Raw genomic sequence first — 26282 nt, 5'->3', positions numbered from 1 at the left:
ATGCCCTGTGGCCCTGTCGGGCAGACATTTGATGTCAATAGATCACAACACCTCATCCGAGATTTCACTTCAAAGTAGGATCTATTCCACCCTCCTATTTAATCAGGTTGGCAATCAAAGTATCATACAGTATGCATAGCTTCAGAACAACAGCAGCAGGCTTCTTCACTGACTGTCATCCTTTCCATGGGCATGCTGGGTGTGGATATCCCTTTCCAAGGTTGCCACCGTACTATTCGTGCTATCTTCTGCGACGGAGATCCAATTTTTCCACGAGAGAAATGAAGTGTGCGATATCCTGTGCGCAAAGTCCTTTTACATCGTCAGGAGAGACAGGCAGAAGATCAGCACTACTGGCCTTGGGAGGCATTTTGGGATTGCAAAGCTCTCTTCTACAGGCAAACGCTGCCGAAGACCCCCAGACTCAACTTAGTACGCCTAGTAGCTCATTACCGATTTGATTTCGCTTCACTCTGCACCTGCTCTTAGTGATACATCGGAACAGTGATGTCCACAGTCCGTCTGTCCACATGCATCACACTCAGGTTGTGAAATTAGGGTTGGCTTTATCTTAATTCCTCAATGCACTGCTGTTGGTTGATACAGGAAAGGGCCTGCTACATGGGCCAGTTCGCTTTCTGAGGGACCGCCAAAGATCAAACGCTGGGAAATTCATACTTTCCCCAATAAAGGTTACACAGCATCCTGAGTGCTGGTGCACTTTTTGTCTTCTCCCTGCCAGGCGACAATGTGCCCAGCACTGATATTGATCTGATGCAACAGGCTTCAAAACAGCGACTTGAGACCGCCATGAAGGCTCTGGAAGCTCAGAATGTGTACAATCCTGATCCCTTGATATACAAAACTGCCCTTTCAATGGTTCGGAGTGCGAGTCTCAACTGTTACATCTTCCCGGTGGGAATCGTCCTATTGTTGCTACATGACAGCACACAGCCATGCAAGATGTGTTGCTTATCGGGTCTTCACTGTGCTAAAAGTATTAAGTAAAAGTTGTTCTCGCAGGCGTCAGAAGGAGACACGTTAGAAACGAAGATGTCGCTCCTACAGGGTCAGCTCGGCATTGGTGATGCATGCACATACAGGCTGATTGAGAAGAATGTTGTGTCCCTCCTGCCACCAACAAAGGATGAGCTTCGAAAAGATGCTGCCAACGCCCTCACAGACTTGATCAGGTGAGATGATCTGCTGCTGGCCTTGGAAACACTGCTGCACCTTAATATCCGCGCTGCGGCAGCCCTTGCTTGTGGCATATGAATTGTTATGGGTGGTGGCCATCTTATGATAGCACTGGCACTGACAGTCATGCATACGAGACCGTCTGATGACCTGGAATTCATCCCCTGCAAGCATTGATACTTCATAACAATCACATTGTTGTCCCAGGTCATACAGGCATCTGGATGATGTTCTGGACAGAGCATATGGCGGAGATGTTTTTGCAGCTGAGGATGCCCTCACCTCCTTGCAATATACGATGGCTTCGACGGCTTCATTCCAGAAGGTCATCGAGCGCTGTCTTGAATTGGACTCAAAAGGGACAGTTATCGGCTAGTTCGGTTGTCCATCCGTGTTGTCATTGCGTGCTGCCAACCAACACACGATAGCCATGTAATCTTACAACAGTTATCAGACTCAATCAAGAAATTCAAGCCTTGCATTGCAAGGAGTCAATCCCTGCATGTGACCCATACAGATTTCTCAAGCACCCCAGATCGATAGTTGTGATCCCTTTCTTGGACAACGCACAATCCAAGTCTGATTCTGGGCGCGAACCTCTGAAGGGACCCTCATCGCAGTGTTTCGTGATCTTCAATTTTCTTGGGCTGTGTAAGGCAGACGGCAGCAAGTCTTTGCTACAAATAATCAACCTCTCCTGCTCTTTCTGCGCACATGCCGCAAGTCTGCAGCGCCCGATGAGGCTTACATACTGCAATACAATATGTAATGCCTTTTCATCATAAAAATTTTTAAGAATCTAAATATACTTGGACATAAGAGCACACAAGGTTGGCCTACAAAGTGCACATTTGGAATGGACACCGGGTTGGACTGGATTTACATTTTGTTGGGCCTGGTTCTGGGGCTGGCGTTGGGCATCCTAGGTGCCGCATATTTCCACACTCACGCTGAACCTACAGGTAGCCCCCTCCCGTTTGTGTTGTGGCCGTTCAGTTTAGCTGGCAGCTGGCAGCTCCTGCTGAGAAACGTCACCCACTGCCTGAGGAAGAGGGCTTGGGCTTCGCCTTGCACTATAGTATGACTGGATCAGGTTCTCACGACTACACCAAACAGTTTCAACCCATGACTGACAGGTGTGGAAGGACAAAAGAGGCTGGCTGGCCCTCGTGCTGCACCAGCATCGGCTAATGTTTTGGCACCCACGCTCAGCGAGGTACAGCAGGCTTATGTGGCAGAGTATTCCTTGAAGGAGCCCAGACCTCCAAACACAAAGAGGAAAGTGGTTGAAGAGGGGGATCAGTCCAAACCTGCGGTAGTGACTGCATTGGGAAACGTCACAGCACCTATAAGGCAGACAAGCTACTATGGTAAGCAACTCTTGTCATGATAACCATGATTTTTGGGCTTTTGGCCTTGCATGGCAAAATGTCAAACACCAGACTACATGCTGTCCGGCATGCTTATCAGATCGCTCTGTGAGCAAGGGACCGCTGTGATGTTTCTAGCAGGCAAATTCTTGGCGTGGTCTTTGGAGCACGCCGGACCATCCTGGGAAATCAATGCCATCCATCACAAAAATTCCGTGCACATAGAAGGGTACGATGCACAGTAGCTTTGCTGCTGGGATCAATGCCAGGTCTTTCTTCGTACAACGATTTCGACCTCCAGTGCTGGCTTTGATCTGCGCAGCCGTCAACACACACCGGATGTGAACTCTGGAGCTCCTTTGAAGCGCACGTTGACATCTGCTGAGCTAGCCGCAACACTTTCAAGCCCTGACTCCTTTGAGAGGTGAGAAAAGCTTATTTGAGATATTCCTGTATCACCGGATTGATGATGCCCGTGATAGCAAGATCCCAATCACGACCGGCATTACATTACCGACCGACCAACCGGTATTTATGACGTGAGGAAATTTTGCTGCATGCAGAGTTGCTGTGGAATTTGCAATCGATGAGTCAGACACAGATGAGGTCAGTGGAGAATCCAAGGTCTCATAAGCCACTCACCTAGCAAGTTCTGATTTCCTTGCATGGCACAAGCTTTCATGCCTAATGCCCAGTGTAGTGAGATTAAGGCGTCAGATTGAAGTGTGTTGGGGTTAGCAGCAGGCAAACTACTACGACTACAAGGGGGCCGCTTTGGAGAATAAGAAAGGAAGAAGCTCAACAAGCAGTGTGATGCCCTCAATGTCTCTTCCCAAGGCAGAAGGCAGCCAACGAATCATGGTGACGCCTGATCGCGTTATTGTCTGGATGGCAATCCCTGAGTGTGAGCACAAACGTAGGGCATTAGCGTTTGTCAGTCTAATACTCAGGATGTGCTGCAACAGCATGTAAATAGCCCTGCGCATGTCTGACCTGTACAGCATGTGGCCAACGATGTCTTGTGAACTTGAATCGAAGGTGTGGCGGAGCAGCAGTCTGGGTGAAGAACCATCCAGCAGGACTGCAAATGGCTCCATGGAGGGCATTGACTCGTCCAGGGAAATGTTCACAATGTGCAGAGTGCCAGCCGAACCTCCTCCTGCGAGCACCACCAGCACATCCGGAGCACACCAGCTGTCTGACATACCGCTCGATGATGTGCCCTCATCATACGGGGTATGTTATTGTTGAGCTGGGAAAAGGTCCTATTAAGGAAGCTCACCATGACATGCATGCCTGATTCCTTGGAATGCGTTGCTGCAGGATCACAGTTCCGGCACGCTGAGTGCCGGTTCCACTGTGTCAACCCTCACCGCAGCCAAAGAGGAACACTGGCAGGAGTCCATTAGGCAGGTGAGGCACCATCCACGACAATACATATGACTGGATGCGGTCTGATGGATGAATGGTGTGCTACATTTCATCTCTGTGTGAACCGTGATATGTCATCTGCCTTGCATGCTACATTCCTTCCTCATGCCTAAAAGAGGCCTTTCATTACAGGCCGAAATTTGTGTCCTCGTGAAGTTTGGGGAGCTCATGCCCCGTCCCAAAGAGGGCTTGCTGAAGAGGATGCTGCGGATTGTGGAGGTTGAATTGGTGTGTGCTGATGAGGGAACACATCCAGCACTGCTACTGCGTTCTGGGGCTGAATATCACATTGCAATGCAACTATTACAGTCGCCAAGGACCAAATTGGCAAACGTTACTTACCAAATCAATTGGGTGCGCATGGCTGCTCAGGGCCGGGAAGCAAGTGAATTGCAGGTCGGTCTGGAACCCACCACTTGCTTGAGCTTTCGCAAATCTCCATCTAGTCCATCATGGACAATATTGGAAGACAGCAGGGCAACTGTTGGAGAGGGAGTCTTACACCCTGCTGTGCCCTCTTGTCAGGTTCTTCCCAGTGGCGGCCATGACACAGCAATATGGACAGGAGCATGTGTTTGGCCAGCTGGAGATTCTCCAATCAATGATACTGGTGGAGGGCCAGTGCCCATCACCATGTCTCTGGGGTTGCAGAGGCTTGGATGTGTTGACGGGGAAGGATTCACATGCCTCAACATCGGCCTGCATGCGATTTATGTGTCTTCAAGGTGATGACTGCTTTTTTGCGCGCCATCCTTGATTGTTAAATTGCTCTTTTGATGGACACTGCTTCACAAAGCAGTCATTTCTTGCAGAAGGGCACTGATAAGTGCGGTATTGCAGGGGAAGCTACTTGATCAAATATGACACCGCTCGACCACAGAAAGCTCTTCTGGATGCGTGGGGAGTATCACCCGAAAGAGCATTTGATGCTGGCAGCATTTCAGACATCATCCTGTGCAAATTTTGATGCTAATAACACAACTGTTGATATCGTTATTAATGGATCCTTTGCTACCAGACTCGGGCTCCAAGACTTGGACAACAATCCCCCAAGCTTGCAACTTCAAATGGCGCGTTGCAGAGGCGTGCATGTGCATGGGCGCTCCTTCAGATACTCAATATTGAAAGGAACGAAGTAAAAAAACAGACAAGAGAGGTTTGGGCAGCCCAGTAGGTTGTGCCAATGTGATCTGATGGGGTTCCTTGTACTATTGTTGTGGTGTTGACATCAGCAGAAATATATGTGTGAACTGGTAATTTCAGAGGGGTTATCATATCCAAGGTGGCGCCACCACATGCATATGATGGTCGCCTCTTGCAAGGACAAAAATGGCTGCCACAGATGTGTCCTTACTATTGCCATGCCGAGTGGGGACTGCTGTATGAAAATAGAGCTCTCATAGAGCTCGTTCTGATACTGTATACATGTAGGAAAAAGCTAATTTACAGAAGAGTAATTCCCTGCAGGGACTGAGAAGGTATTATATGCAGGTGCACGCTTTCTGATTGACAACAACCTTATTGACCCAACATTGATCTGATGCATCACAGTATCTCCCTTCAGAGGTACCATCTGCACACGTCACACTCTCTGCATGCTTTACTTCAGCTTCTTCTTGACACGCAGCTGGTTTGTGTGTCCACACTTCTTCTTCCTGCAGTTCACTGCGCGAGGGTGCAGACGAGCGTAGCACCTACAGCACCCGGGAAACAAAGGTCAGATACCCCCAACGTTTTCCTCTCCCTGGAGCTTGCTCCCCATGTCACGACATTACTCTTCCAGACACAGCGCATTGCATAAAAGAACACAGCACTGGTTCCTCGAGAAATCCACATACTTCCTGCATATCATCTTGTCCTGGTTGTACTTGCGGGCCAAAATTTGCAGAGAGGGCTCGATGATGCCTCCACGCAGCCGCATGACAAGGTGCAGCGTGGAATCTGCAAAAAAAGACCAAAATCAGTAGATACTCTCTGCTGACAACCACTAGCTTCCTTCCTAGATGAGGTTCAGCTGCAATTTGATGCACAAGACGTTGCTATACAGCAAAGTCAATGTGGTCGTTTTGATCAGGTGACTTTCACTGGGTGGAGACAAGTAATCAAGCTGCATACCCCTCTCAACCGCGTAATGAGCCAGAGTCTGCTCATCTTCTAATTGCCTCCCAGCATAGATCAGCCTCTGCACCTCAGCTGGAATGCCTGCGACAACCATTGCACCACTCAATGCATAGTGTCACAACTCCAGAACTGAACCCATCCAGCTTTCTGATCGCCCCCAGGAGTGACACCCTGCACACCCTGCAGCTCGTTCTCGAGGAGTAAACTGCACATGGGTTGCTCAATAACACGTGTTTATCAACTCAACGCACCTTCCTTGCCCGCGATCTGCGTCTTCACGCTCTCAACAGTGTCACTGCGACAGGCACAGGGATGTCAGGGGAAGAGTTGTTAACGGGGTCGCCAACACTCCACAGAATACTGATTAAGCGGTGTCACGTTCTGTCCACGTTCTGCCTAATCATCTTATCAACTTCTCACCTCGCATTGACCTCAAGGGCCGTCACACCCTTGATGAAGACCTGCACAGAACAATAGCACTTCAGTGCTGTCCTTGATCAGACACAGCGTTCTGAACAGATATGAACAGCATCACATTCTACGCTTGCCTGCATCTTGGCTCACACGTCCTGGCTAGGCCTCCACTTTTTGTGTGGGACTTGGCATATCTTGGCGGCTCTTAGGTCAGCCCTGACACACAACACCCTTTGCATGTTATAACCCTACATAGGATACCTGGGGGTTTGCATTTCGAGTCATTCACAATGGAACTCAATAAGTTCAACTCATGTTATGAGTTTCATTTCCAAGACTTCTTTGGGAATCCGTAATATCAATCTCTTTAACAGAATATTTCCATGTACGTTCGGTCACTTTCTCAGCACAGGAACTGGTTACTAGAATCTGTTGAATCGCGAAGTTCGATTATTGCAGAATGCAGGGCGCCAACGTTCCCAAGGTACAGGTTCTATTGGCGTGAAACAAAGCATGGATATGATGTCGGCCTTGCACCAATTTATTTGCTGACTAGGTCCAATGCGTACTTCATGATACAGGTCTCAGAGGAGACCAAACAGGAGTGGGCGAAGGAAATAGCACAAAAGGTGAGATGTTTCAATGTGCAGTAGCACCTGCAATCATTTCTGAAATGCTAGAATTACTTGGCCAGAACCCCGTGCTGATTGGCTTGTGAGTGCCTATCTAGTCGCCTGAGCCTTCTTGCCAGCACCGCAGGTTCAAAAGAAAGTCGAACGGAGTTCAAAGAGAGTTGATTGGGCAGAGAGACTAGAACAAGCAGCAAAATTGGGGGTTTGTCAAGGCCCTTTGGATGCACACTGAGAGCTGTTAACCTGGGGACTCTTTCTGATGGTCAGAGTGTATGGCATTACCTACATATTGTTACGCAATGTGAATGGAGATGTGCTGACTGGCTTTGTGCTTGCTCTTGTGGGGTGCGCGCCCTGGCAGGCAGCAAAGGACGCACAGGAGTCGCGGGAGGTTGAGGAGAAGGTGAAAAAGAAGAAGAAGAAGAAGGACAAGGACAAAATCAAGAAGTCAAAAAAGCGGCACAGCTCCAGATCCCCTGAGAACAAAGTAGGTCTTGACTTTGGAGAGGTCCCGTTCGTTCTTCTTGCTCTGAGAGCTTCAGACACATCTGCATGCTAGCTCTGGGAGATTTGCTGTGATGTATGTGCAGGACTTGAAAAAGAAGAAGAAGAAGAAGAAAGCAGCAGAGGACTGCTGAAATGCTTCCAGGCACTATGATTGCTGCAGCTACCAGGATGATCTGACGAACTATATATAGCTGCACAGGTCAGAAAGGTTCACTGTGTGACAGTGAAAATTTTAGGTGCTCCTGACAGTGGTGGATGACCTGCAACTCAACAACTGTTCAGCACCACTGCGGCCAAAATCTGTATTTGCAACAATGTGCATATGCAAAGACCTTGCACATTCGACCTTTTCAACTTTCTTTTCTCCAATTCTGCCTGATATTGTACCTTCTCAGATCTGCTAGACAGCTGAGGCCGCTAAACTATTATTTGAGATTTGACAATTAATGCGCTGCTTTCACCTCTGCACACAAATGTGCTCATCTACACTCACAAAGGTCCTGCAGTTTCTACATTGCAACTGCAAGCAAATTGCAAGACTGCTAGCTAGCACTCTTGAAACCTCACTGAGATGTAAGGCAACTATCGGATGTGTCCCTGACATGAGAGATCTCTAGAGAAAAAGACATCCAGCATGTCTTGAGAGGTAAATTTGCCTTGAATACACACAATACATGCATTGCTGCTGCCCAACCTTGTGTTGTGCACTTGAATCTGACAGTTTCTTCGAAATCTGCATGATCATGAAGACAAAGGCACAATCCGCTGGGATGGACCGACATTTGCAGCGGCCCTACATCTGCTGATTTTGTGCATGGTCTTTGTGTCTTTCTTGATCACTCTGGCTTCTTTCTGCGTGACAAAATACGCGATGTGAGAGTCTGTCATAATGACCAATAATAACACGAGCAAGGACTGTCCTCCTGGAGCAACTGTCAAGGTCAAAGGCTGAAAAGAAAATAAAACCGCGCAAACAGTGAGCATGGCAGTCACCAAGAGGAGATGTCTGTACACACCTTTGCCAGCTTCACCTGTTCCTTCCGCTGCTTTTTCTCTTCAGGAGTTTCCCCTTTCCTTCTCTGCATGCTTTGTCCACCTGCTACGGGAGCCTCAACCTGGCCAGTGCCCTCTTCCTCTCTTGAAGAAGAGCGTTCAGGACCCCGCAGAGGCACCGCTGTCTCTTCTGCGGCAGATGTTCTGTGCGAGCGTCTCCTGCGTAGTGAAAGGCTCATGAAATCCAGATCAGGGCAAGGTGGATGCCAGGCTACAGTGAGTAGGAAGGAGCAGCCAAGGCACAACGACATGCAGTGAGACCTGAACTTACCTGGATGTTACAGGCTCCCCAAGGATGCTGGGGTGGTTGTCCAAATTGGTGTGCGTGGTCAAGACGCTCTCGCAATCCCACGCACGGGTGTTCAGCATCCCCTCACTGCTTCCATGAGCAACAGGGACGACGGTTTGTTCATCAAGCATGTTGGCGTGGAGCAGCTCCCGTGCCTGCATCGAAAAGTGTGACCTTAATGGAGTTGGTTGGAGATTGGAAAGTAATGCAGACAATCAAGAACAACAAAATCTCCCCCTTCACCTTTTCCACTGCAATCCTTGCATCATCATCATGCCGGTCCAGGGCCTTGGCAGCATGCGTAGGACCTTGGGCAGGATGAGCGCCATCAATGACCGGCACCCTGGAGGCCTGCTCTCCCATACTCTTCTCCAGAAGACTTCCAAAGACCTCAAGTCCAGCTCCGCCGCCCTCAATATCATCTAGTTCCCCAAGCTCGTCTGAATCATACTCCAGCGCAAGCTGTTCAAACCTGCATCAGACAAATTTGTCATCCAGGTGCATTGCCCAACAGAGATCACAGAAGCACATGCACAGCTGTTATAAACGGTCAAAGCATGAGTGGGGCTGTGGAAATACTGAAGTGAAGGTTGAACATCTTTGGGCAGCCAGGACGTGGAATCAACAAGAAAGGGAGCAGCAACCTTTCATCCAGGGTGGCAAGGCCTCCACGATCTGTGCGCTCAGGTCGCCAGTAGGTGGAGGCAATCGATCCAACATACCCCCGTCCCAGCCTGCTTTCGAGCTCATCATCATCTGTGCCCTGACTGCCCTCGGACTGTCCTGACAGCTCTTCTTCCTCCTCGATGAAGGAAAGAGCTCCATGACCCGAGCCCCTGGCTGTGCTAAGGTTGCTGGAAGTCACCTGGCACGGAGCATGTCCCTGTCATGACTACACCCACTTTTGAGCACTACTGATACGGCTGAGAAGGCATGAAAGGGCCTTGATGCACAAAGGGAGGAGTGAGAGTTAGCTGCCCCCGTTTCTGTTTGGGGATTGCCTGCAAGTCTGCAATATGTGTGCAGGAAACTGAAAACTAGTGCATTTCTGACCAGCAAACCATACTTGGGCTGCAGCTGTGGAGACAAAGTCATCCAATAGATCACCAGAGCCGCCATCATCTGCATCATCATCCGCGTTCTCCAACTCCCTCATGATCTCATTGAGAGCATCTACGTCATTGGCCCCTGAGCAGCAGATGTATGTGAGAAATTGCCTCACTGATTTTCCGGAGGAGTCCAGCATCCAGAACGACAACAACCTTCACAACAATGGTAGTGCCGAGGGAAGCAAGAAAGCTCACTATTGGAAGGTTGCTCATCAAGGTCTCGCGCAAACGGGGCCACCCCTCCAAGCACCTGCAGAATATCAACCTGCACAGCAAGCAATCCTTTGGCAGTAGCTTTCAGCATGGGTACTTTCTAATCTGCAGTTGGCCGCATACTTTGGTAATGCTCATCCAGCCCAGGATATGCACTGGCTTACATCAGCTGTCGCTGTCTGCTGTGGTAGCGTGCGGGCGTCCACATACTTTACGTCCTCGGGTGGAGGCTCCACAAAGGGCGCTGGCAGAAACACTCTGGGACCTGAAGACAGCACGGGTCTTCACTTTGTGACCTTTCCTGAAGAATAAGGCAAGTACGAAAGAGGTTGGCTTGCAGAGGAGCTCACCCTCTGCCGCTGGGGCGCTTGCGTTATCGGACGAGGAAACGTTTGCAGCCGGATCCTTCAAGTGTTGAAGGTAATCATAGCCATCGTCTGGCAGGCCCAGCTCTACAATCTCCTTCCTTTTATTCTCTGACAAGTCCCAAGTGACTTCTTCGGGTGGAAAGGGGAAAAAGCCCCTTCCCATCTGCGGTGGAATCGCATCCTTTGATTGTTCTTGATTGCTTGCTTGAGGCTGTTGATCCTCGTCGCCGTAGAGGAGACTATATGTTGTTGCATTCCTCTTGTCAATGAAGGGCTTTCTTCTACCCATGTCTGATGATCGCTTTCTCCAATCCCTCCCGAAATATTCGCTTGGTTAGTGGAACTCGCAGACGGTCATGAAGCATGATGCAGTTTAGGCGAGACGGCTGGTAGGTCGACTGCTTGTCGACTGCTCTGGAGAATAGATCCTATTTAGGAACATTCCTAGGAACGTTAAGGCTCCTTCGTAGGAAGCTGAAGGAAGCTTCTTTCTTGGAGTGCTGTGTTGGGAAGTACAGATCCTTTCAACATTCAGTCAACAATACAGGCGGAAACACACATTTTTCTCCTTACAGCGCTGTAATCTTCCAAATACTTCCGCTAGCATCCCAAAATGAGAGGGGTGTATGATGATCTTGGTGTCCTGCACTAAGATCTCGAAGATTGTCCCTAATGAAGGGATCCTCTTAGACTTGTGAGCAATGCAAGCAGAGATAGGCGCACCATGCCATTACCGATGAAGTGATACTGCCGAGCACAGCCGGAATACCCACATAGATGCCATTCAACGGTACACTGAGCAAGAGCTCTTGGACAACGCTTTCGATGCAGGTTGGACAGTAATGAGGTTCTAGAAGTCAAATGCACTGGAGTACATTGACCTTTCAAATTCACAGTTCTGATCTGCATGGGAGATCTGCAGAGGTAGGAACTCTTGGGCAAGCGACGTGCACCTCAAAGACTCGCACTTCGTTCTCTTGGAGACCTCAACTCGTAAACGATTATAGCCTCCTGGAGAGAAGCAGTGTCAAACCATAGCATCATCATCAGACGCGCTGCTGTCTCTGCTGGTCACTTGCTGAAAGTGTCGCGCACATGTTGGGGCATTCTTCAACTGTGATCACCACATTGATATCGTTAGGTACAAATTGGCATCCGGGAGCACCCCCTGCCATTGTATCACACCTGTGCAGGAACACGGCCTCGGGATCTCTTGCACCGCTACCTTGTCGCTCAGAATGGTAGTACCAGCATCACCCTATTCTGTAAGGTGAGAGCGCAGAGAAAGTGTTGACCATCTTCATGGCTTTACGAGTAATGGATGTCTGTCAAGGCATTATTGTGTTGGTAATTTTTATGACCACAGTGCCCTCAGGGAGGCTCCCGCAGGCGCCTGCAGATGATGCTGAGCCAGCTTTGCTGACGAGCATGCAGATTTTCTGGATTGTCTTGGGTGCAGCAGCCCTGAAAAGATCCTGCAAGAAAGCTTTATTGGAGCTGGAATTACCGCGGCTGCTGGCCAAATACTGACGGTCCCTCGATTGATCAATCGAGAGGCCGCCCTCAATCTGGTGGGCAGTCATTTAAATTTCAGATGTCACATCATAGTTGTGCTGTGCTGTAGGGGGGATGACGTCCAGTCCTGCACCTGCAAGTGACTGCGGCCGGTACCTCAGGTGATTGTCCTCAGCGGTCAGAATGGCCTTGAGCGTCTCCAATGCCCAGTCCGTTCTGCATCCAATTTGCAAAGTTCTGGGTTGATTTGGCGACAAGACCATCGCAGCACCTGCAGCACAGGTATTTTCTTCCATTCATCTTTGTCTTTCTTTCTTTATGATTGGGCTTTTGAGAAGACGACACGATTCTTCAGCTAAAAGTCAAAATTTTCTCATTGTTACATTGTGCATTCAGAGTGCTACAGTACATTCCCAAGCTGCATGCTTCCCTTATATGTAAAACAACTGTTTTTGTTCACCTGGTATGGTATTACTCGCTTTCGTTGCCCCTGAAAATGTATGGCAAGGGTTAGCATCGAGGGAATTATGGCAAACACAGTAATATTATAGACTGATAACAACACTCTGCATCTGCAGAAAAATCTGCAGAGGCTGTAATAGCAGCTCCATGCTTGATGATACCGCAAAAAATTTGACTACATGAGATCAGGTGATGCGAATCAAGATGAAACCTACTGATGCAGTGGAAGGCTGCCAAAGGTCAAGGACGCTAGGTGATCAATTGTGTCCTACTCGACAAGGGAAAGCATCCAGTGCAATTTTTTTTTTGCCGCATTTAGACATCTCACAAAGCCCAGGTAGTGCATTTCCACAGACACTTTGACAAACATGCAAATGCGTTGCTGATTATCGAATACTTTGGATGCAGATGAAAGACGGCCAATATACTCTTTACTGATTTGCCATGCGCATTTAACAGGTAATGCCATGCAGTTGGCCCCCTGATCTCATGTTCAAGCCAAAGGAAAAGTCCCTTTGTACTTTTTTAAGCCTAGTAGGACGGCAGATCGCAGGCTACTTGTGGTGAGGAATATATGGTGGGAGGTCCAGGTAGAGGTGCGGCGATGTAACTTTCAAGGGTGCGGCATTGTAATTTTCAAGGCAGTGCAACTAGATAAGGCTGCTGGGCATCTCGGACAAATTTGCAGACTGCCCGCCTGTCACTTCCTCTGTCTATAGACGACCTGAGTGCTTCAAAGAGGACAAGGATCAGAAAGCTTTGCTGCACAAATAAAATTTTTGCTATGAATCAATGACCGCTGCGCTCTCATTTAGAGACAGATTGGTACCCTGATCCGATACGTCCTTGTCCAACAATTACCACCTGCTCATCCAGCCTGCTACTTCATTCAAGCCAGTGAACACATGAGGCCGCTGATTAGGGCCTGAACATCAGGCCATCACCTTCTCTATCTGCAGAAAAAGACTATTGGTCCATTCCTGTGGACCAGCATGCTCCCGTTCATTGGGAATTAAGCTCCAGCAGACTGTAGCATATTCAAAGTAATGGTGCGCCAGCATGTCATCAATTTGGGTGTTGGTGACGTTATTCTGATGCCATCCAGAGAGAAATACAATTTATCTCTAATGCTGGGGATTTGACTAAGCTGGAAACCTGAGCACAAGCATAGTCTGATTAGTGCTCCAACACTGTACCGGTAGGACTGTATCACTATGCACTCTTTCCTTCTTGCCCCAAATTGCACACAGTCACAGAGAGTCACTGCTACGGGAAAGATTGCATCACATCGATTTCACACGATTTCTCCACCGATACACCAGCATCTTCAAGTTTCTCACTTGCATTGTGTAGAGAATGTTCACAGCTTTCGATCGATACCCCACTTGCCTACTTTTGTGCGTATTTACTCATTTCGACCACGACACTGTTGCCATCCCGCGAGCTCACACGTCCGGATAGCCTCCAATGTAGCTTATTTTCAGCCACTATCATCATCGACAATATATATACATATTTTACGCGAATGTTACCCGTCTCCACTGGACCAGATGCGCACAGCCACCTTCCTCACTCTACACTAGCGACTAACACTTTTCCACTATCCCCATGGTTACTCGCTGCGGGACATATATTATGGGATTCGATGTTGTTCTCCTGAATTCTTGAAACAGTTGTGCCTGTACTTTATGCATTTCAACCACCAAACCATTCCACATACTGACAACCAGTGGTAGCTAAACAGGGTTCAGGGGCAGGAGGGAAGTGTCACAAGGGAGGAAGAGTGCGGGGAGGAAATAGGGGCAGGGGAAAGGTCACACGAGCCTCTTTTGTAGGCTTCCCGAGGGGTTTTCAAGGCCTTTAGTAGGGAGCTGCCACAGCTCTTGAACAAGGCCCCAAGACCTCCTCGGCGGACGGTGGACGCCCTAAAGAGCTAATCAGCAGGAGCAATCAGCACAGGGGAGCACAAGGTAGTAGAGAGGAGCACAGCAGCAGCAGCAGCAGTTGCCCAGCAACTTGGGTCCCCCACCTGGCCAGCCTGATCAGCACGATGCAGACTGTCAAGTCATGGCAGTTGGAGCCTCAGAGAGCCCTGGATGCCCATGCATTGAGCACTCCCCGGCCAAGGCTTCTCCGGCCGCGGCCAGACCGGTGGGGGGACAGCGAGCCACTCCTACTGGCTGCCTTGGGCCAGCTTGAGCTGCAGGAGGAGGTTCCTTATGGCAGCCCGGAGCGCATGCAGCTGGAGCTAAAGGTCACCAGAGGAGTAATTGCTCACTTCGCGCCGCATGTCGGGGGAGTCAAGCAGCGAGGATCGCCCGGCGCAGCTGACAGCTGCGTGGAGCTCTGGTTTGACACGGTCCCGGCAGCAGCTGCGGCGCGGCATGCGGCAGCGGAGGACCAGCTTGTCCGGCTGCGTGCAGTGCCGGGCAGCGGAGACGTAGCGGTGCCGGTGCAACTCACTGCTGGGCGGTTCCACTGCCAGCACACCTGCATCATCATCCACGGGCTGCCGTACGAGTACTGCAGAAAGGGTCTCACTCAGACCCTTCTGGACTGTGCTGGCTGCCCCAGGGACACATACGTTGTTCGCGGCGAATTCCTCGGCGACCTGCCAGGACCGTTGGCAGTGGGCACCCATGGCGTCGGCAACGGGAATGCGTGCCTTGCATACATCCAGACGCCGGATGAGGACCGGCACTTGGGCCGCTTACCAAAGCGGTTCTTCATCGACGGTGACACCCGGATCAATATCACGCGGCCGGGGCAGCTGCGGCAGCCCAGCCAGCCATCCTCCTTCCAGTCGCAGCGCTTAGCTCCGGAGCCGTCGCGCCGCTCAGGGCCTCGACCGATCCGTCAGCGGCAGCGCGCTGCGCAGGCCCACACGCGCACCGCAGCCGCGGCGCAGCGGACACAGCCAGCACCCAGTGCCCAGTTGCAGCAGCTGGAGGCCCGCGTACAAGCCAGCCGCGCGCCCGGTGGCGACCGCTCTGGCCTGGGTGCGTCTGGCTCCATCAGTGTAGCGCGATTAGGCCCGCGTTTTCGCCCCGCTGGAGACACGCAGCCGCTTACTCCGATGGACTGCACCCCTCCGCGAAGTGCACAGGTCTTCCCTGCTGCTAGACAGGCACTGACAGACATGGAGGAAGACACGCCGCCGCCGCCACCGCCGCCGGTACCGATGGAGTGGGAGACACAGGCATACTCGGTGCCGCAGCGAGAGTTGCGACGCAGGATATCGCGCGTGCGCGATAAAGGTGCAGCCACCCCCATGGATTGGGATCTGCCTCACACCGAGGATCCACCCCAGACGGCTCACCGTCGCCCTCCGCACCTGGACCTCAGCGGCGTCCCGGTTGAGCGTATTGAGGAGTGCCTGGAGTGGCTGGCAGGGCATACACACTTCTCCCCCGCAGACAGCGCGGCAGCGATTCGCCGGCTGCACAGCGATGCACCACTCGCGCTCGTGTCGGGAGGGGATGCACCAGCAGATAGGGAGCTGCGGCACCAGCTCCTCTGCGATGCTCTGCGTCGCATCCATGGAGCAGACAGCTTGCCGGACGACTCGTACGGCTTGCCGGCTCTGACACCGGAGGACCTAGCGCAGCCGGCAGAGGTCCCAGCAGCACCCATTGCACGTCAGCAGGGGAGACCCACCGTCCCGCCGGGCTTTGAGTCGCGAGCAGCCGCAGCGCGCGCAGCGCAGCGTGCGGCGCAGGTCGCACTAGCGGGGCTGCCGGCTCCGTGGCGCTCAGCGCGTACGCGGCATCAGCCTACAGAGTGGTGGCTACAGCAGCAGGGGCAACAGCAGGAGCGGCAGCGGGTAGAGCACAGGATTTCCAGGAGCATTCGCAGTGGGGGCCCGCCGGCACGGCGGCCCTCGCAGCCATGACTCGCTCCCGATCGCCCTCACTGCGCCTTCTCAGCCTCAACGTCAACGGCCTCAGGGACAGAGACAAGAGGCGCTGCCTCTTCAACCTTCTGGAGCGCGACAGGTGGGACATCATCCTCCTTCAGGAGACCCACCACAGCTCTACAGAGGAGGGGACAGCATGGGCGCAGGAGGGGCCTGCCGGGCTTCGCTGCAATTGGAGCGGGCCCGCATTTTGGTGCCACTTCACCTCCCAGTCACGCGGCGTAGCGGTCTTACTAAGACCCACAGCCTCCACAGCAGCCATCACGGTGCGTCACTGCAGCACCACCGGACGCACCCTACTAGTGGACTTCACTTATTGTGGCCAGCCCTACACGGTAGCTTCCGTGTACGCGCCTGCGGCCGCAGCGGAGCGACAGCAGTATTATACACAGGAGCTGCTGCCCAGCCTTCCAGCAGCACGTTGCCTTCTGGTGGGAGGGGACTTCAACTGCATTGCAGGCCAGCAGGACATGGCCGCCGGGCAGCCCGGTCAGCGGACGCATGGATATTGGACCGGCCTGCGGCTCGTGGAGACTGAGCATCAGCTCTACGATGTCTGGCGTGACCTCAACCCCAGCAGTCGTGCCTTCACCCACGTTGCCACCACAGGTCAGTCAGCTGCCCGGCTCGACCGCTGGCTGGTCTCGGAGACGCTGCGGGCGCGGGTCAGCCGGGAGCCGCGAGCGATCGGGCAGGTTCTTGGTTATCCAGGAGACCACCTGGGGGTCAGCCTGAGCCTTACAGCTCCAGCCAGCACACTGTATGGCTCTGCAGCCTGGAGGCTGCCCCTTCATCTTCTGGACGATCAGCCGTTCTGCGATCGCGTTACGGCAGCGATTCCGGAGTATCTTGCCGCACACCCGCTCGGAGAGGGCGTCACGCAGGGCAGCAGGTGGGTGGAGTTGAAGTGGCAGGTCAAAGATATGGCCATGCAGCGTTCCTGGGCTCTCGCAGCGGAGCGCCGGGCCTCTCAGCGGGCTCTGGAGTCTGACAGCCGCGCAGCGCTCGCGGCGTTCACCCGGCGGCCCGCACCAGACACCCTTCTGGCGTGGCAGGATGCCCACCAGCTTCTGCAGGGCCTCAATGTGGAGGCAGCTAAGGGGGCAGCACTCCAGGCTGGGATCGTATGGCAGTTCTACGGTGAGCAGTCCACCTTCTGGTTCCACCACCTGGCCCGGGAGCGGCAGGGCCGCACAGAGTTGATGGCCCTCAGGACAGGTCCAGCCCCTGACAGCCCACGGGTTGTCCTGGATCACCCAGCCGGCAGAGATCGGGGCGGCGCGGTGCTGCGGGAGTACTACAGTGGCGACGAAGCGGCAGGCCTCTTCGCGGCGCAGCCGGTGTCGCTGGCAGCCCAGGATGAGCTGCTGCAGGCAGTGGACAAGCGTTTGTCCCCTCAGGCAGCTGCAGCGGCAGAAGGAGAGCGCGGTGATGGCAGCGTGTCGGTCGCAGAGCTGGAGACTGCCCTCCGGAGCCTGCCGCGCGGCAAGGCACCGGGCTTGGATGGCCTGCCATATGAGTTCTACCTGCGCTTCTGGCCTGTGGTAGGGCTGGAGCTGGCAGGGATGCTGCAGGAAGCTTTCGGCGGCGGCGGGGAAGCGGCGCTGCCGCCACCGCTGACGCAGGGGCGTATCACTCTCTTGTACAAGGGGAAGGGGGCAGACAGGGAGTCTCTAGCCAGCTACAGGCCCATCACGTTGCTCAACACCGACTACAAGCTCGCGGCGCGGGCGATCGCCAGCCGGATCGGGCCGCTGCTGAATCAGGTGGTGGATGCCACACAGACAGGCTTCCTGCCTAAGCGCTGGGCGGGGGACAACGTGCTGGCACACCTGGAGGAGATCAGCTACCTGGAGGCCACACACCAGCCAGGCGTGCAGGTCTTCCTGGACTTCGAGAAGGCCTTCGATCGCCTTGACAGGGCCTGGATTGAGCGGTGCATGGCTGCGGTGGGCTTCGGGCCCGGTGTGCAGCGGTGGGTGCACATTCTGCACTCCGGCACGACCGCGCGAGTGGCCTTCAACGGCTGGCACACCGATGCCTTCCCGGTGGCCGCCGGCGTCTTCCAGGGAAGCCCCCTCTCGCCGCTGCTGTTTGTGCTTGCCGCGCAGCCGATGGCCGCGCATGCCAGGATGCTTGCAGGCCAGCTAGCTTTCCAGCCCATCAGACTGCCTTCAGGGGAGCCAGCACCAGTCATGCACCAGCATGCGGACGACACCAGCGTGCACGCGCGGACTCCCCGGGATGCTCAGATCGTGCTGGGGGCCAGCGTGGGCCTCCACTGCGCAGCCACAGGAGCCAGGCTGCAGCGCAGCAAGAGCCAGGCCCTAGGGCTTGGCAGCCTCAGCCATCTCGCCGGGCCCGATCCAGTCACGGGGGTCACCTTCGCGGCTTCGAGCGACGGCGTCAAGCACCTGGGCATTCCCTTGTCCACCCAGCCAGCTGCAGCTGCCACAGCCCTATACACAGCCATCATTGAGAAGGTGGAGGCCCGCATCGCCCGCTGGTCCGGCTTCAGACTCAGCCTGCTGGGCCGAGCGTACGTCGCAAAACAGGTGCTGGCCTCCATGGTCACCTACCATGCCACCTTCATACCGGTGCCACAAGACTTGCTACAGAGGCTCTGCAGAGCCATCCACACTTTCGTCGCGGCGAACCGGCCGGTGACCCCTGGCGCAGCGGCGGCGCTGTTCCCAAGCAAGGACGTCTGCTTCCGCGCGGCCGCACACGGCGGCATCGCGCTGGTGGACATCAAGGCCCAGATCCTGGCTCTCCAGGCCAAGGTGGTGGGCAGGCTGTTGGAGCCGGAACAGCTGGCCTGGAAGGCCTACTTCGACCACTGGCTGTACAGGAGCACAGCCTGGCTGGCAGCGCAGGAACCCGGCACGGTGTCAGCGCGGCGGCAGCACATCTGGCAGCTGGGAAGATTCCTGCTCTTCTCCACCTTTGCAGCGAAGCATGTGGAGGCCCCGCAGCGCGTACGGCAGTACCTGCATGCCTACCAGCAGCTGCGGCCCCATCACCTGCGGAAGCCGGAAGCGATCGGCTACGACGCAGTCATGGGTGAGCCACTGTTCTTCAACAGGGAGCTCACGGATGCAGTCAGGCAGCCCTTTGCCTGGGAGGACTGGGCCAGGCTTGGCCTGGTCAGGATCAGCCACCTGCGCGATGTCGTGCGCGGCCCGGAGCATCCGGTTCGGATGGTGCGAGAGCGCGTGCCCATCCTTCTGGCTGCCTTGCCAGCAGCCTGGAGAGCGCTAATCCAGGTGCAGCCACCGGCCGCTATGTGGTGCGCATCTCCGGACCCGTCGGATCGCCGCGTCTGGTCTCGCACAGCCGAAGGTAGCACCTACCTTCTCAGCCACACAGTAAGCAGCACAGGAGCCCTTGTGCCAGTGGACGGAGGCGTTGCAGCCATGCACGCCTTCCTTCCTCCGGCCGCGCAGCCTGCATTGGTTCAGCACTGGGACATCACCAGGCCCTGGCATCCACGCAGCGGCACACGTCAGCAGCGCCAGCACGCGGAGCAGCTGCACCCAGAGCAGCACCTGCAGGTGGAGCAGCAGCCAGGGGAGCAGTTGGAGTGGGAGCAGCAGCTGCCGGAGCCACTGCCACCACCGCCGCCCACACTATACTTCTTTGGCCTCTGGGGATCCCAGGTACAGGACCCTCAGGCTTGGGGGCTCGGCACGCGGCCGGCACATGAGTTTGTGGTGAGGGAGGCCACCGCGCGGCGACAGGTGCTTCACAGGATCAGCAAGGGGGAGGCCAGCCCGGCGGGCCCGCTGCGACCAGCCATCTGGGCTGATACCACAGATGATCAGCGCAGCGGCCTTCGGGCGCTCGAGGCGCGATGGGAGGCCAGGGCTGCAGCTGCTGGTACCGCGTCGCAGGTCTTAGGCAAGAGGCCTCGAGGGCAGCCTGATCCCTCCTCCTGGGCGATCTGGATGGCTGCGCCGCAACCACGTCCGGTTCCGCTGCGGGACCGCGGCGGGCCTGCGGGCGCGCCAGCGGGCCCTTCACCAGTGCCACAGGGAGCAGATGTCACTGTTGATCCTGCTGCTGCTGTCACAGCAGACCCATCAGCACCTTGGGCTCATGTGTGGCAAGTGGTGCACGCTTCCCATCTGGACCGGCGGCAGCGCGTGACAGCGTGGAGGCTGCTGCATGGCCAGCTCTTCGTCGGCGGCTTCGCGCGTCACGTCCACCGCGCCGATCCCGCCGGTCACGTTTGCCCGCATCCGAGCTGTGCAGGTCAGCTGGCCACACTCACCCATGTCTTCATCATCTGCCCTCTCGCCGCCGGGGTGTGGGACTGGTTCGCAGCGACATGGGCCGCGGTGACCGGAGACGACGCGCCACCGCGCAGCGCCGACCTTCTTCTCGCCGATGACACCAGGATCTGGGGACCGCCGCGGCAGCTCAGGCAGCTCTGGGATCGCCTGCGGCTCGCTACAATCTGTCAGCTGTGGGCAGCATATCAGCGCGGCCGCCACCAGCCAGATGCGGCGGCGATCACCCCCGGAGCGGTTGCGGCTCGCATCCTGTCTTCCTGCAAGAAGGCCCTGCTTGCCGATTGGCGGCTCGCGACCGTCAACGTCCGGCAGACAGCAGGTGTGCTCAGCGACTGGCTTCGCGGACGCGACCCGATGATCACCAGGGAGCAGTTTGCGGCGCGATGGTGCCACCGCGCGGTCCTCTGCGCGCTGGAGGAGCTGCCGGGCGCGCAACCAGTCATCCACTGGAGTGCCCAGCATCCCGTGCCGCTTCCAGCGTGACGCTTCCGATCCACCATTCACTGTACCCAGCCGGCCACGGCTCTAACTTGGCTATCTGTATGACCATGCTCTCATTTGGCCTTCTGCCATGACACCCGCTCGTGTCGATTCTTGTGTTGAACTCACACCCTCTCTTAGGGGGGCCTTTGCGATAGGTGCTCTGGGCACATGGGCGCTAAGAGCCTTCGTCATACCATAGTCAGGCACGGATGACTAACCTTTCACCAGTCCCGATCCCACCCCGGCAAAGCCCGGCCTGTCGTTCCTTGTCTGAGACCCCTTTTGCCTTAGAGCCCTGGGACCACAGATTGCCTACCAGAAGCTTTGCGCCTCTCCTACCTCTAACCTTTGCCAGCGCGGAATGGGGCTCCGAGTCACGTGCTTCCACTGGTCGAGGGACCTGTCGAGCTCGGCCCAACACGGCCCCGGGGGTGCCTCCTTCACCCCTGGGGCACTGGCCTCGCCACCCAGTGCCGGTGGCCTCGCCCACCACCGGACGTGTTTGCGCGGCTCACCCCTTGGGTATCCCTCGGCCAGACGGATCCATCGTGCGCCCCGCTACCTGTGGAGTACCGTGCCGGAGAGCCAGAGCGTTGGCGCAAGCTTACAGAAGACCACCCTGCCCAGGGCTTTAGGCTATCAATAGTTTTCCAGTGATCCTCCGATGTTTCTGTCTCACCAGCAGCCCCAACAATCCCCTTGGCCTGTCATCCGTGGCCTTCTGCCTTAGTGTCTGTCCTCCTCACCATTCACAGTAGTTCATTGAAGGCTATCTGAAGGGTTTAGGGTTTCCAACCCCAGTATCCACCCTTGAACCTGAGCGGGTGTCTAGGACCTTGGACATGATGCCTCCTGCCTATCCCCGCCTCCAATGTGGTGGGTGTGTGTATCTGGTCGAGTTCTCACCAGCCTACCTGTTTTTCGCCTCATTTGCGGCTTCATATCTCCCATATGCCACCGTTTGCTTGTGCCCCACCTTGCTGGCAGATTGAGGCATAGTTTAGGGTCACATTGCCAGCCCCGAGCGGCACCTAGTGGTAATGGGTCCGAACGCGATCCTGTTCCATCCCTGTCGGCCAACCGTATAAACGTGCCTTTCATGTCTGTTCCACCACTGGTTGCCCGCACATCCATAATTGCCTGCCAGTGATTGATGATTGCCTGCTTTGCTGTGACCCCTGCCTCCAGCTGCAAGCCCTAGGCTTGCCCCGTGGGTCCTCCAACGTCACCTCAGCGGTGTTGCGTTGCCGGCGGGCTGGAGTGCGCCTCTGGGGATGAGGTTACCCTCTGGTGCTTGGGACATGTCCATCGCTAGGAGCCTTTCTGTTGCCTTTCTGTGGTATGCCTTCATGCTTGCGCTTCTCTTCAGTATCGCATTATCCTCCTGCGGGAGTGCTCTGCGTGCCCCAACTCTGACAGGTTTCCCCAAATATCCTATTGCATGCGTGCTGGGAAGCGTGCGACTGGCACCTGTGTAATAGCGGGGGCTTCCCCTTTTAAAAAAAAAAAAAAAAAAAAAAAGAGTGGGCCTCTTGTCTCCCTCTCGGCCCAGCCATAGCTGCAGAGACAGCCAGTTAGTGGAGCTTTCAGCCTCCATTGACAGGCTTCCCGAGTGATTTTCAAGGTTCTCAGAATCAGGGTCAGAGCTCCTGAACAGAGAGGGCCCCAAGGCCTCCTCGGCAGACAGTAGGCCCAATCTGCAAGAGAGGAGGCTTGGGGCAGGAACTGACATCCGAGAGCCCTGGGCACGGTGATATGGGCTTCTGCGTACTGGCGACGGCGCTCCGGCGCTCCGGTCTTTAATTTCACTGGTAGCAGGGCCCACGACTGAGCCGCCCGGCCGAGGGATACCCATGGTGTGAGCAGCCCGAGCAAAATTGGTGGGGGGCGAGGCCACCAACACTGGCTGGCGAGGCCAGTGTCCCGGGGGTGGAGGGTGCACCCCAGGGACCGTGCAGAGCTGAGCTCAGCGGGTCCCTCGACTGGTGGTACCGCGTGCTTGAGGCCCCATTCCGCGCTAGCAAATGGTGAAAGCGCAAGGAGCTCCGTCGCGGCAATCTGTGAACCCAGGGCTCTAAGGAAAACATACAAGGTGACAAGCCGGGCTGACCCGGGGTGAAACTGCAGGAGTGAACGCGGTCATCCGTGCCTGATACAACCGAAGGGGCTCTTAGCGCCCAGATGTCCAGTGAACCTGCCAAAATACTGTCGTGGTGACCAAAGGATGAGAAGAAACGAGCGGGTGTCATGGCAGGAGAGCAAGGTCATACAGAGTGCCTGTTTGAGGCCAAGGCAGGCCACCTGTTTTTTTAAAAGGGGAAGCCCCCGCTATTACACAGGTGCCAGTCGCACGCTTCCCAGCACGCATGCAATAGGGGCACGCAGAGCACTCCCGCAGGAGGATAATGCGATACTTAAGAGAAGCGCAAGCATGAAGGCATACCACAGAAAGGCAACAGAAAGGCTCCTAGCGATGGACATGTCCCAAGCATGTACCGTGCCGGAGAGCCAGAGCGTTGGCGCAAGCTTACAGAAGACCACCCTGCCCAGGGCTTTAGGCTATCAATAGTTTTCCAGTGATCCTCCGATGTTTCTGTCTCACCAGCAGCCCCAACAATCCCCTTGGCCTGTCATCCGTGGCCTTCTGCCTTAGTGTCTGTCCTCCTCACCATTCACAGTAGTTCATTGAAGGCTATCTGAAGGGTTTAGGGTTTCCAACCCCAGTATCCACCCTTGAACCTGAGCGGGTGTCTAGGACCTTGGACATGATGCCTCCTGCCTATCCCCGCCTCCAATGTGGTGGGTGTGTGTATCTGGTCGAGTTCTCACCAGCCTACCTGTTTTTCGCCTCATTTGCGGCTTCATATCTCCCATATGCCACCGTTTGCTTGTGCCCCACCTTGCTGGCAGATTGAGGCATAGTTTAGGGTCACATTGCCAGCCCCGAGCGGCACCTAGTGGTAATGGGTCCGAACGCGATCCTGTTCCATCCCTGTCGGCCAACCGTATAAACGTGCCTTTCATGTCTGTTCCACCACTGGTTGCCCGCACATCCATAATTGCCTGCCAGTGATTGATGATTGCCTGCTTTGCTGTGACCCCTGCCTCCAGCTGCAAGCCCTAGGCTTGCCCCGTGGGTCCTCCAACGTCACCTCAGCGGTGTTGCGTTGCCGGCGGGCTGGAGTGCGCCTCTGGGGATGAGGTTACCCTCTGGTGCTTGGGACATGTCCATCGCTAGGAGCCTTTCTGTTGCCTTTCTGTGGTATGCCTTCATGCTTGCGCTTCTCTTCAGTATCGCATTATCCTCCTGCGGGAGTGCTCTGCGTGCCCCAACTCTGACAGGTTTCCCCAAATATCCTATTGCATGCGTGCTGGGAAGCGTGCGACTGGCACCTGTGTAATAGCGGGGGCTTCCCCTTTTAAAAAAAAAAATAAAAAAAAAGGTGCAGCCACCGGCCGCTATGTGGTGCGCATCTCCGGACCCGTCGGATCGCCGCGTCTGGTCTCGCACAGCCGAAGGTAGCACCTACCTTCTCAGCCACACAGTAAGCAGCACAGGAGCCCTTGTGCCAGTGGACGGAGGCGTTGCAGCCATGCACGCCTTCCTTCCTCCGGCCGCGCAGCCTGCATTGGTTCAGCACTGGGACATCACCAGGCCCTGGCATCCACGCAGCGGCACACGTCAGCAGCGCCAGCACGCGGAGCAGCTGCACCCAGAGCAGCACCTGCAGGTGGAGCAGCAGCCAGGGGAGCAGTTGGAGTGGGAGCAGCAGCTGCCGGAGCCACTGCCACCACCGCCGCCCACACTATACTTCTTTGGCCTCTGGGGATCCCAGGTACAGGACCCTCAGGCTTGGGGGCTCGGCACGCGGCCGGCACATGAGTTTGTGGTGAGGGAGGCCACCGCGCGGCGACAGGTGCTTCACAGGATCAGCAAGGGGGAGGCCAGCCCGGCGGGCCCGCTGCGACCAGCCATCTGGGCTGATACCACAGATGATCAGCGCAGCGGCCTTCGGGCGCTCGAGGCGCGATGGGAGGCCAGGGCTGCAGCTGCTGGTACCGCGTCGCAGGTCTTAGGCAAGAGGCCTCGAGGGCAGCCTGATCCCTCCTCCTGGGCGATCTGGATGGCTGCGCCGCAACCACGTCCGGTTCCGCTGCGGGACCGCGGCGGGCCTGCGGGCGCGCCAGCGGGCCCTTCACCAGTGCCACAGGGAGCAGATGTCACTGTTGATCCTGCTGCTGCTGTCACAGCAGACCCATTCCAGCTCTGCGACCGACACGCTGCCATCACCGCGCTCTCCTTCTGCCGCTGCAGCTGCCTGAGGGGACAAACGCTTGTCCACTGCCCGCAGCAGCTCATCCTGGGCTGCCAGCGACACCGGCTGCGCCGCGAAGAGGCCTGCCGCTTCGTCGCCACTGTAGTACTCCCGCAGCACCGCGCCGCCCCGATCCCTGCCGGCTGGGTGATCCAGGACAACCCGTGGGCTGTCAGGGGCTGGACCTGTCCTGAGGGCCATCAACTCTGTGCGGCCCTGCCGCTCCCGGGCCAGGTGGTGGAACCAGAAGGTGGACTGCTCACCGTAGAACTGCCATACGATCCCAGCCTGGAGTGCTGCCCCCTTAGCTGCCTCCACATTGAGGCCCTGCAGAAGCTGGTGGGCATCCTGCCATGCCAGAAGGGTGTCTGGTGCGGGCCGCCGGGTGAACGCCGCGAGTGCTGCGCGGCTGTCAGACTCCAGAGCCCGCTGAGAGGCCCGGCGCTCCGCTGCGAGAGCCCAGGAACGCTGCATGGCCATATCTTTGACCTGCCTCTTCAACTCCACCCACCTGCTGCCCTGCGTGACGCCCTCTCCGAGCGGGTGTGCGGCAAGATACTCCGGAATCGCTGCCGTAATGCGATCGCAGAA

General features: G+C 55.5%; 5 protein-coding genes across 5 annotated transcripts; 3 read left to right on the top strand and 2 right to left on the bottom strand.

Annotated features, from left to right (window-relative positions):
• Nucleotides 1-381: 381 nt before the first annotated feature.
• Nucleotides 382-1649, top strand: COCSUDRAFT_32604 (hypothetical protein). Its single transcript, XM_005649778.1, has 5 exons — nucleotides 382-432; nucleotides 607-692; nucleotides 784-915; nucleotides 1024-1193; nucleotides 1405-1649. Exons 3-5 carry the CDS (start codon nucleotides 811-813, stop codon nucleotides 1571-1573), a joined length of 444 nt encoding a protein of 147 aa, XP_005649835.1. The 5' UTR covers nucleotides 382-432; nucleotides 607-692; nucleotides 784-810; the 3' UTR covers nucleotides 1574-1649.
• Nucleotides 1650-5601: 3952 nt separating this feature from the next.
• On the bottom strand, nucleotides 5602-6416 carry COCSUDRAFT_9286 (ubiquitin fusion protein; the record flags this gene model as incomplete). The annotated part of the gene is made up of 4 exons (XM_005649777.1): nucleotides 5602-5692; nucleotides 5837-5939; nucleotides 6114-6200; nucleotides 6371-6416. Coding segments are annotated over 4 exons (327 nt in total), but the record flags the coding sequence as incomplete, so codon positions are not given.
• A 577-nt stretch (nucleotides 6417-6993) lies between these two features.
• On the top strand, nucleotides 6994-7803 carry COCSUDRAFT_61517 (hypothetical protein; the record flags this gene model as incomplete). Its single annotated transcript, XM_005649776.1, has 3 exons — nucleotides 6994-7017; nucleotides 7527-7652; nucleotides 7756-7803. The coding sequence occupies 3 exons, from the start codon at nucleotides 6994-6996 to the stop codon at nucleotides 7801-7803; spliced, it is 198 nt and encodes a 65-aa protein (XP_005649833.1).
• Nucleotides 7804-8824: 1021 nt separating this feature from the next.
• Nucleotides 8825-10867, bottom strand: COCSUDRAFT_61516 (hypothetical protein; the record flags this gene model as incomplete). Its single annotated transcript, XM_005649775.1, has 7 exons — nucleotides 8825-8884; nucleotides 9258-9486; nucleotides 9659-9879; nucleotides 10081-10202; nucleotides 10319-10388; nucleotides 10501-10601; nucleotides 10687-10867. 7 exons carry the CDS (start codon nucleotides 10865-10867, stop codon nucleotides 8825-8827), a joined length of 984 nt encoding a protein of 327 aa, XP_005649832.1.
• A 10869-nt stretch (nucleotides 10868-21736) lies between these two features.
• COCSUDRAFT_61514 (hypothetical protein) lies at nucleotides 21737-23406 on the top strand (the record flags this gene model as incomplete). The annotated part of the gene is made up of 2 exons (XM_005649774.1): nucleotides 21737-21967; nucleotides 23194-23406. 2 exons carry the CDS (start codon nucleotides 21737-21739, stop codon nucleotides 23404-23406), a joined length of 444 nt encoding a protein of 147 aa, XP_005649831.1.
• Nucleotides 23407-26282: the final 2876 nt, after the last annotated feature.

This window comes from Coccomyxa subellipsoidea (assembly GCF_000258705.1).
Source record: "Coccomyxa subellipsoidea C-169, whole genome shotgun sequence".
In the NCBI taxonomy this organism is placed as follows: domain Eukaryota; kingdom Viridiplantae; phylum Chlorophyta; class Trebouxiophyceae; family Coccomyxaceae; genus Coccomyxa; species Coccomyxa subellipsoidea.
This window is presented reverse-complemented; position numbering and strand designations above follow the sequence as displayed.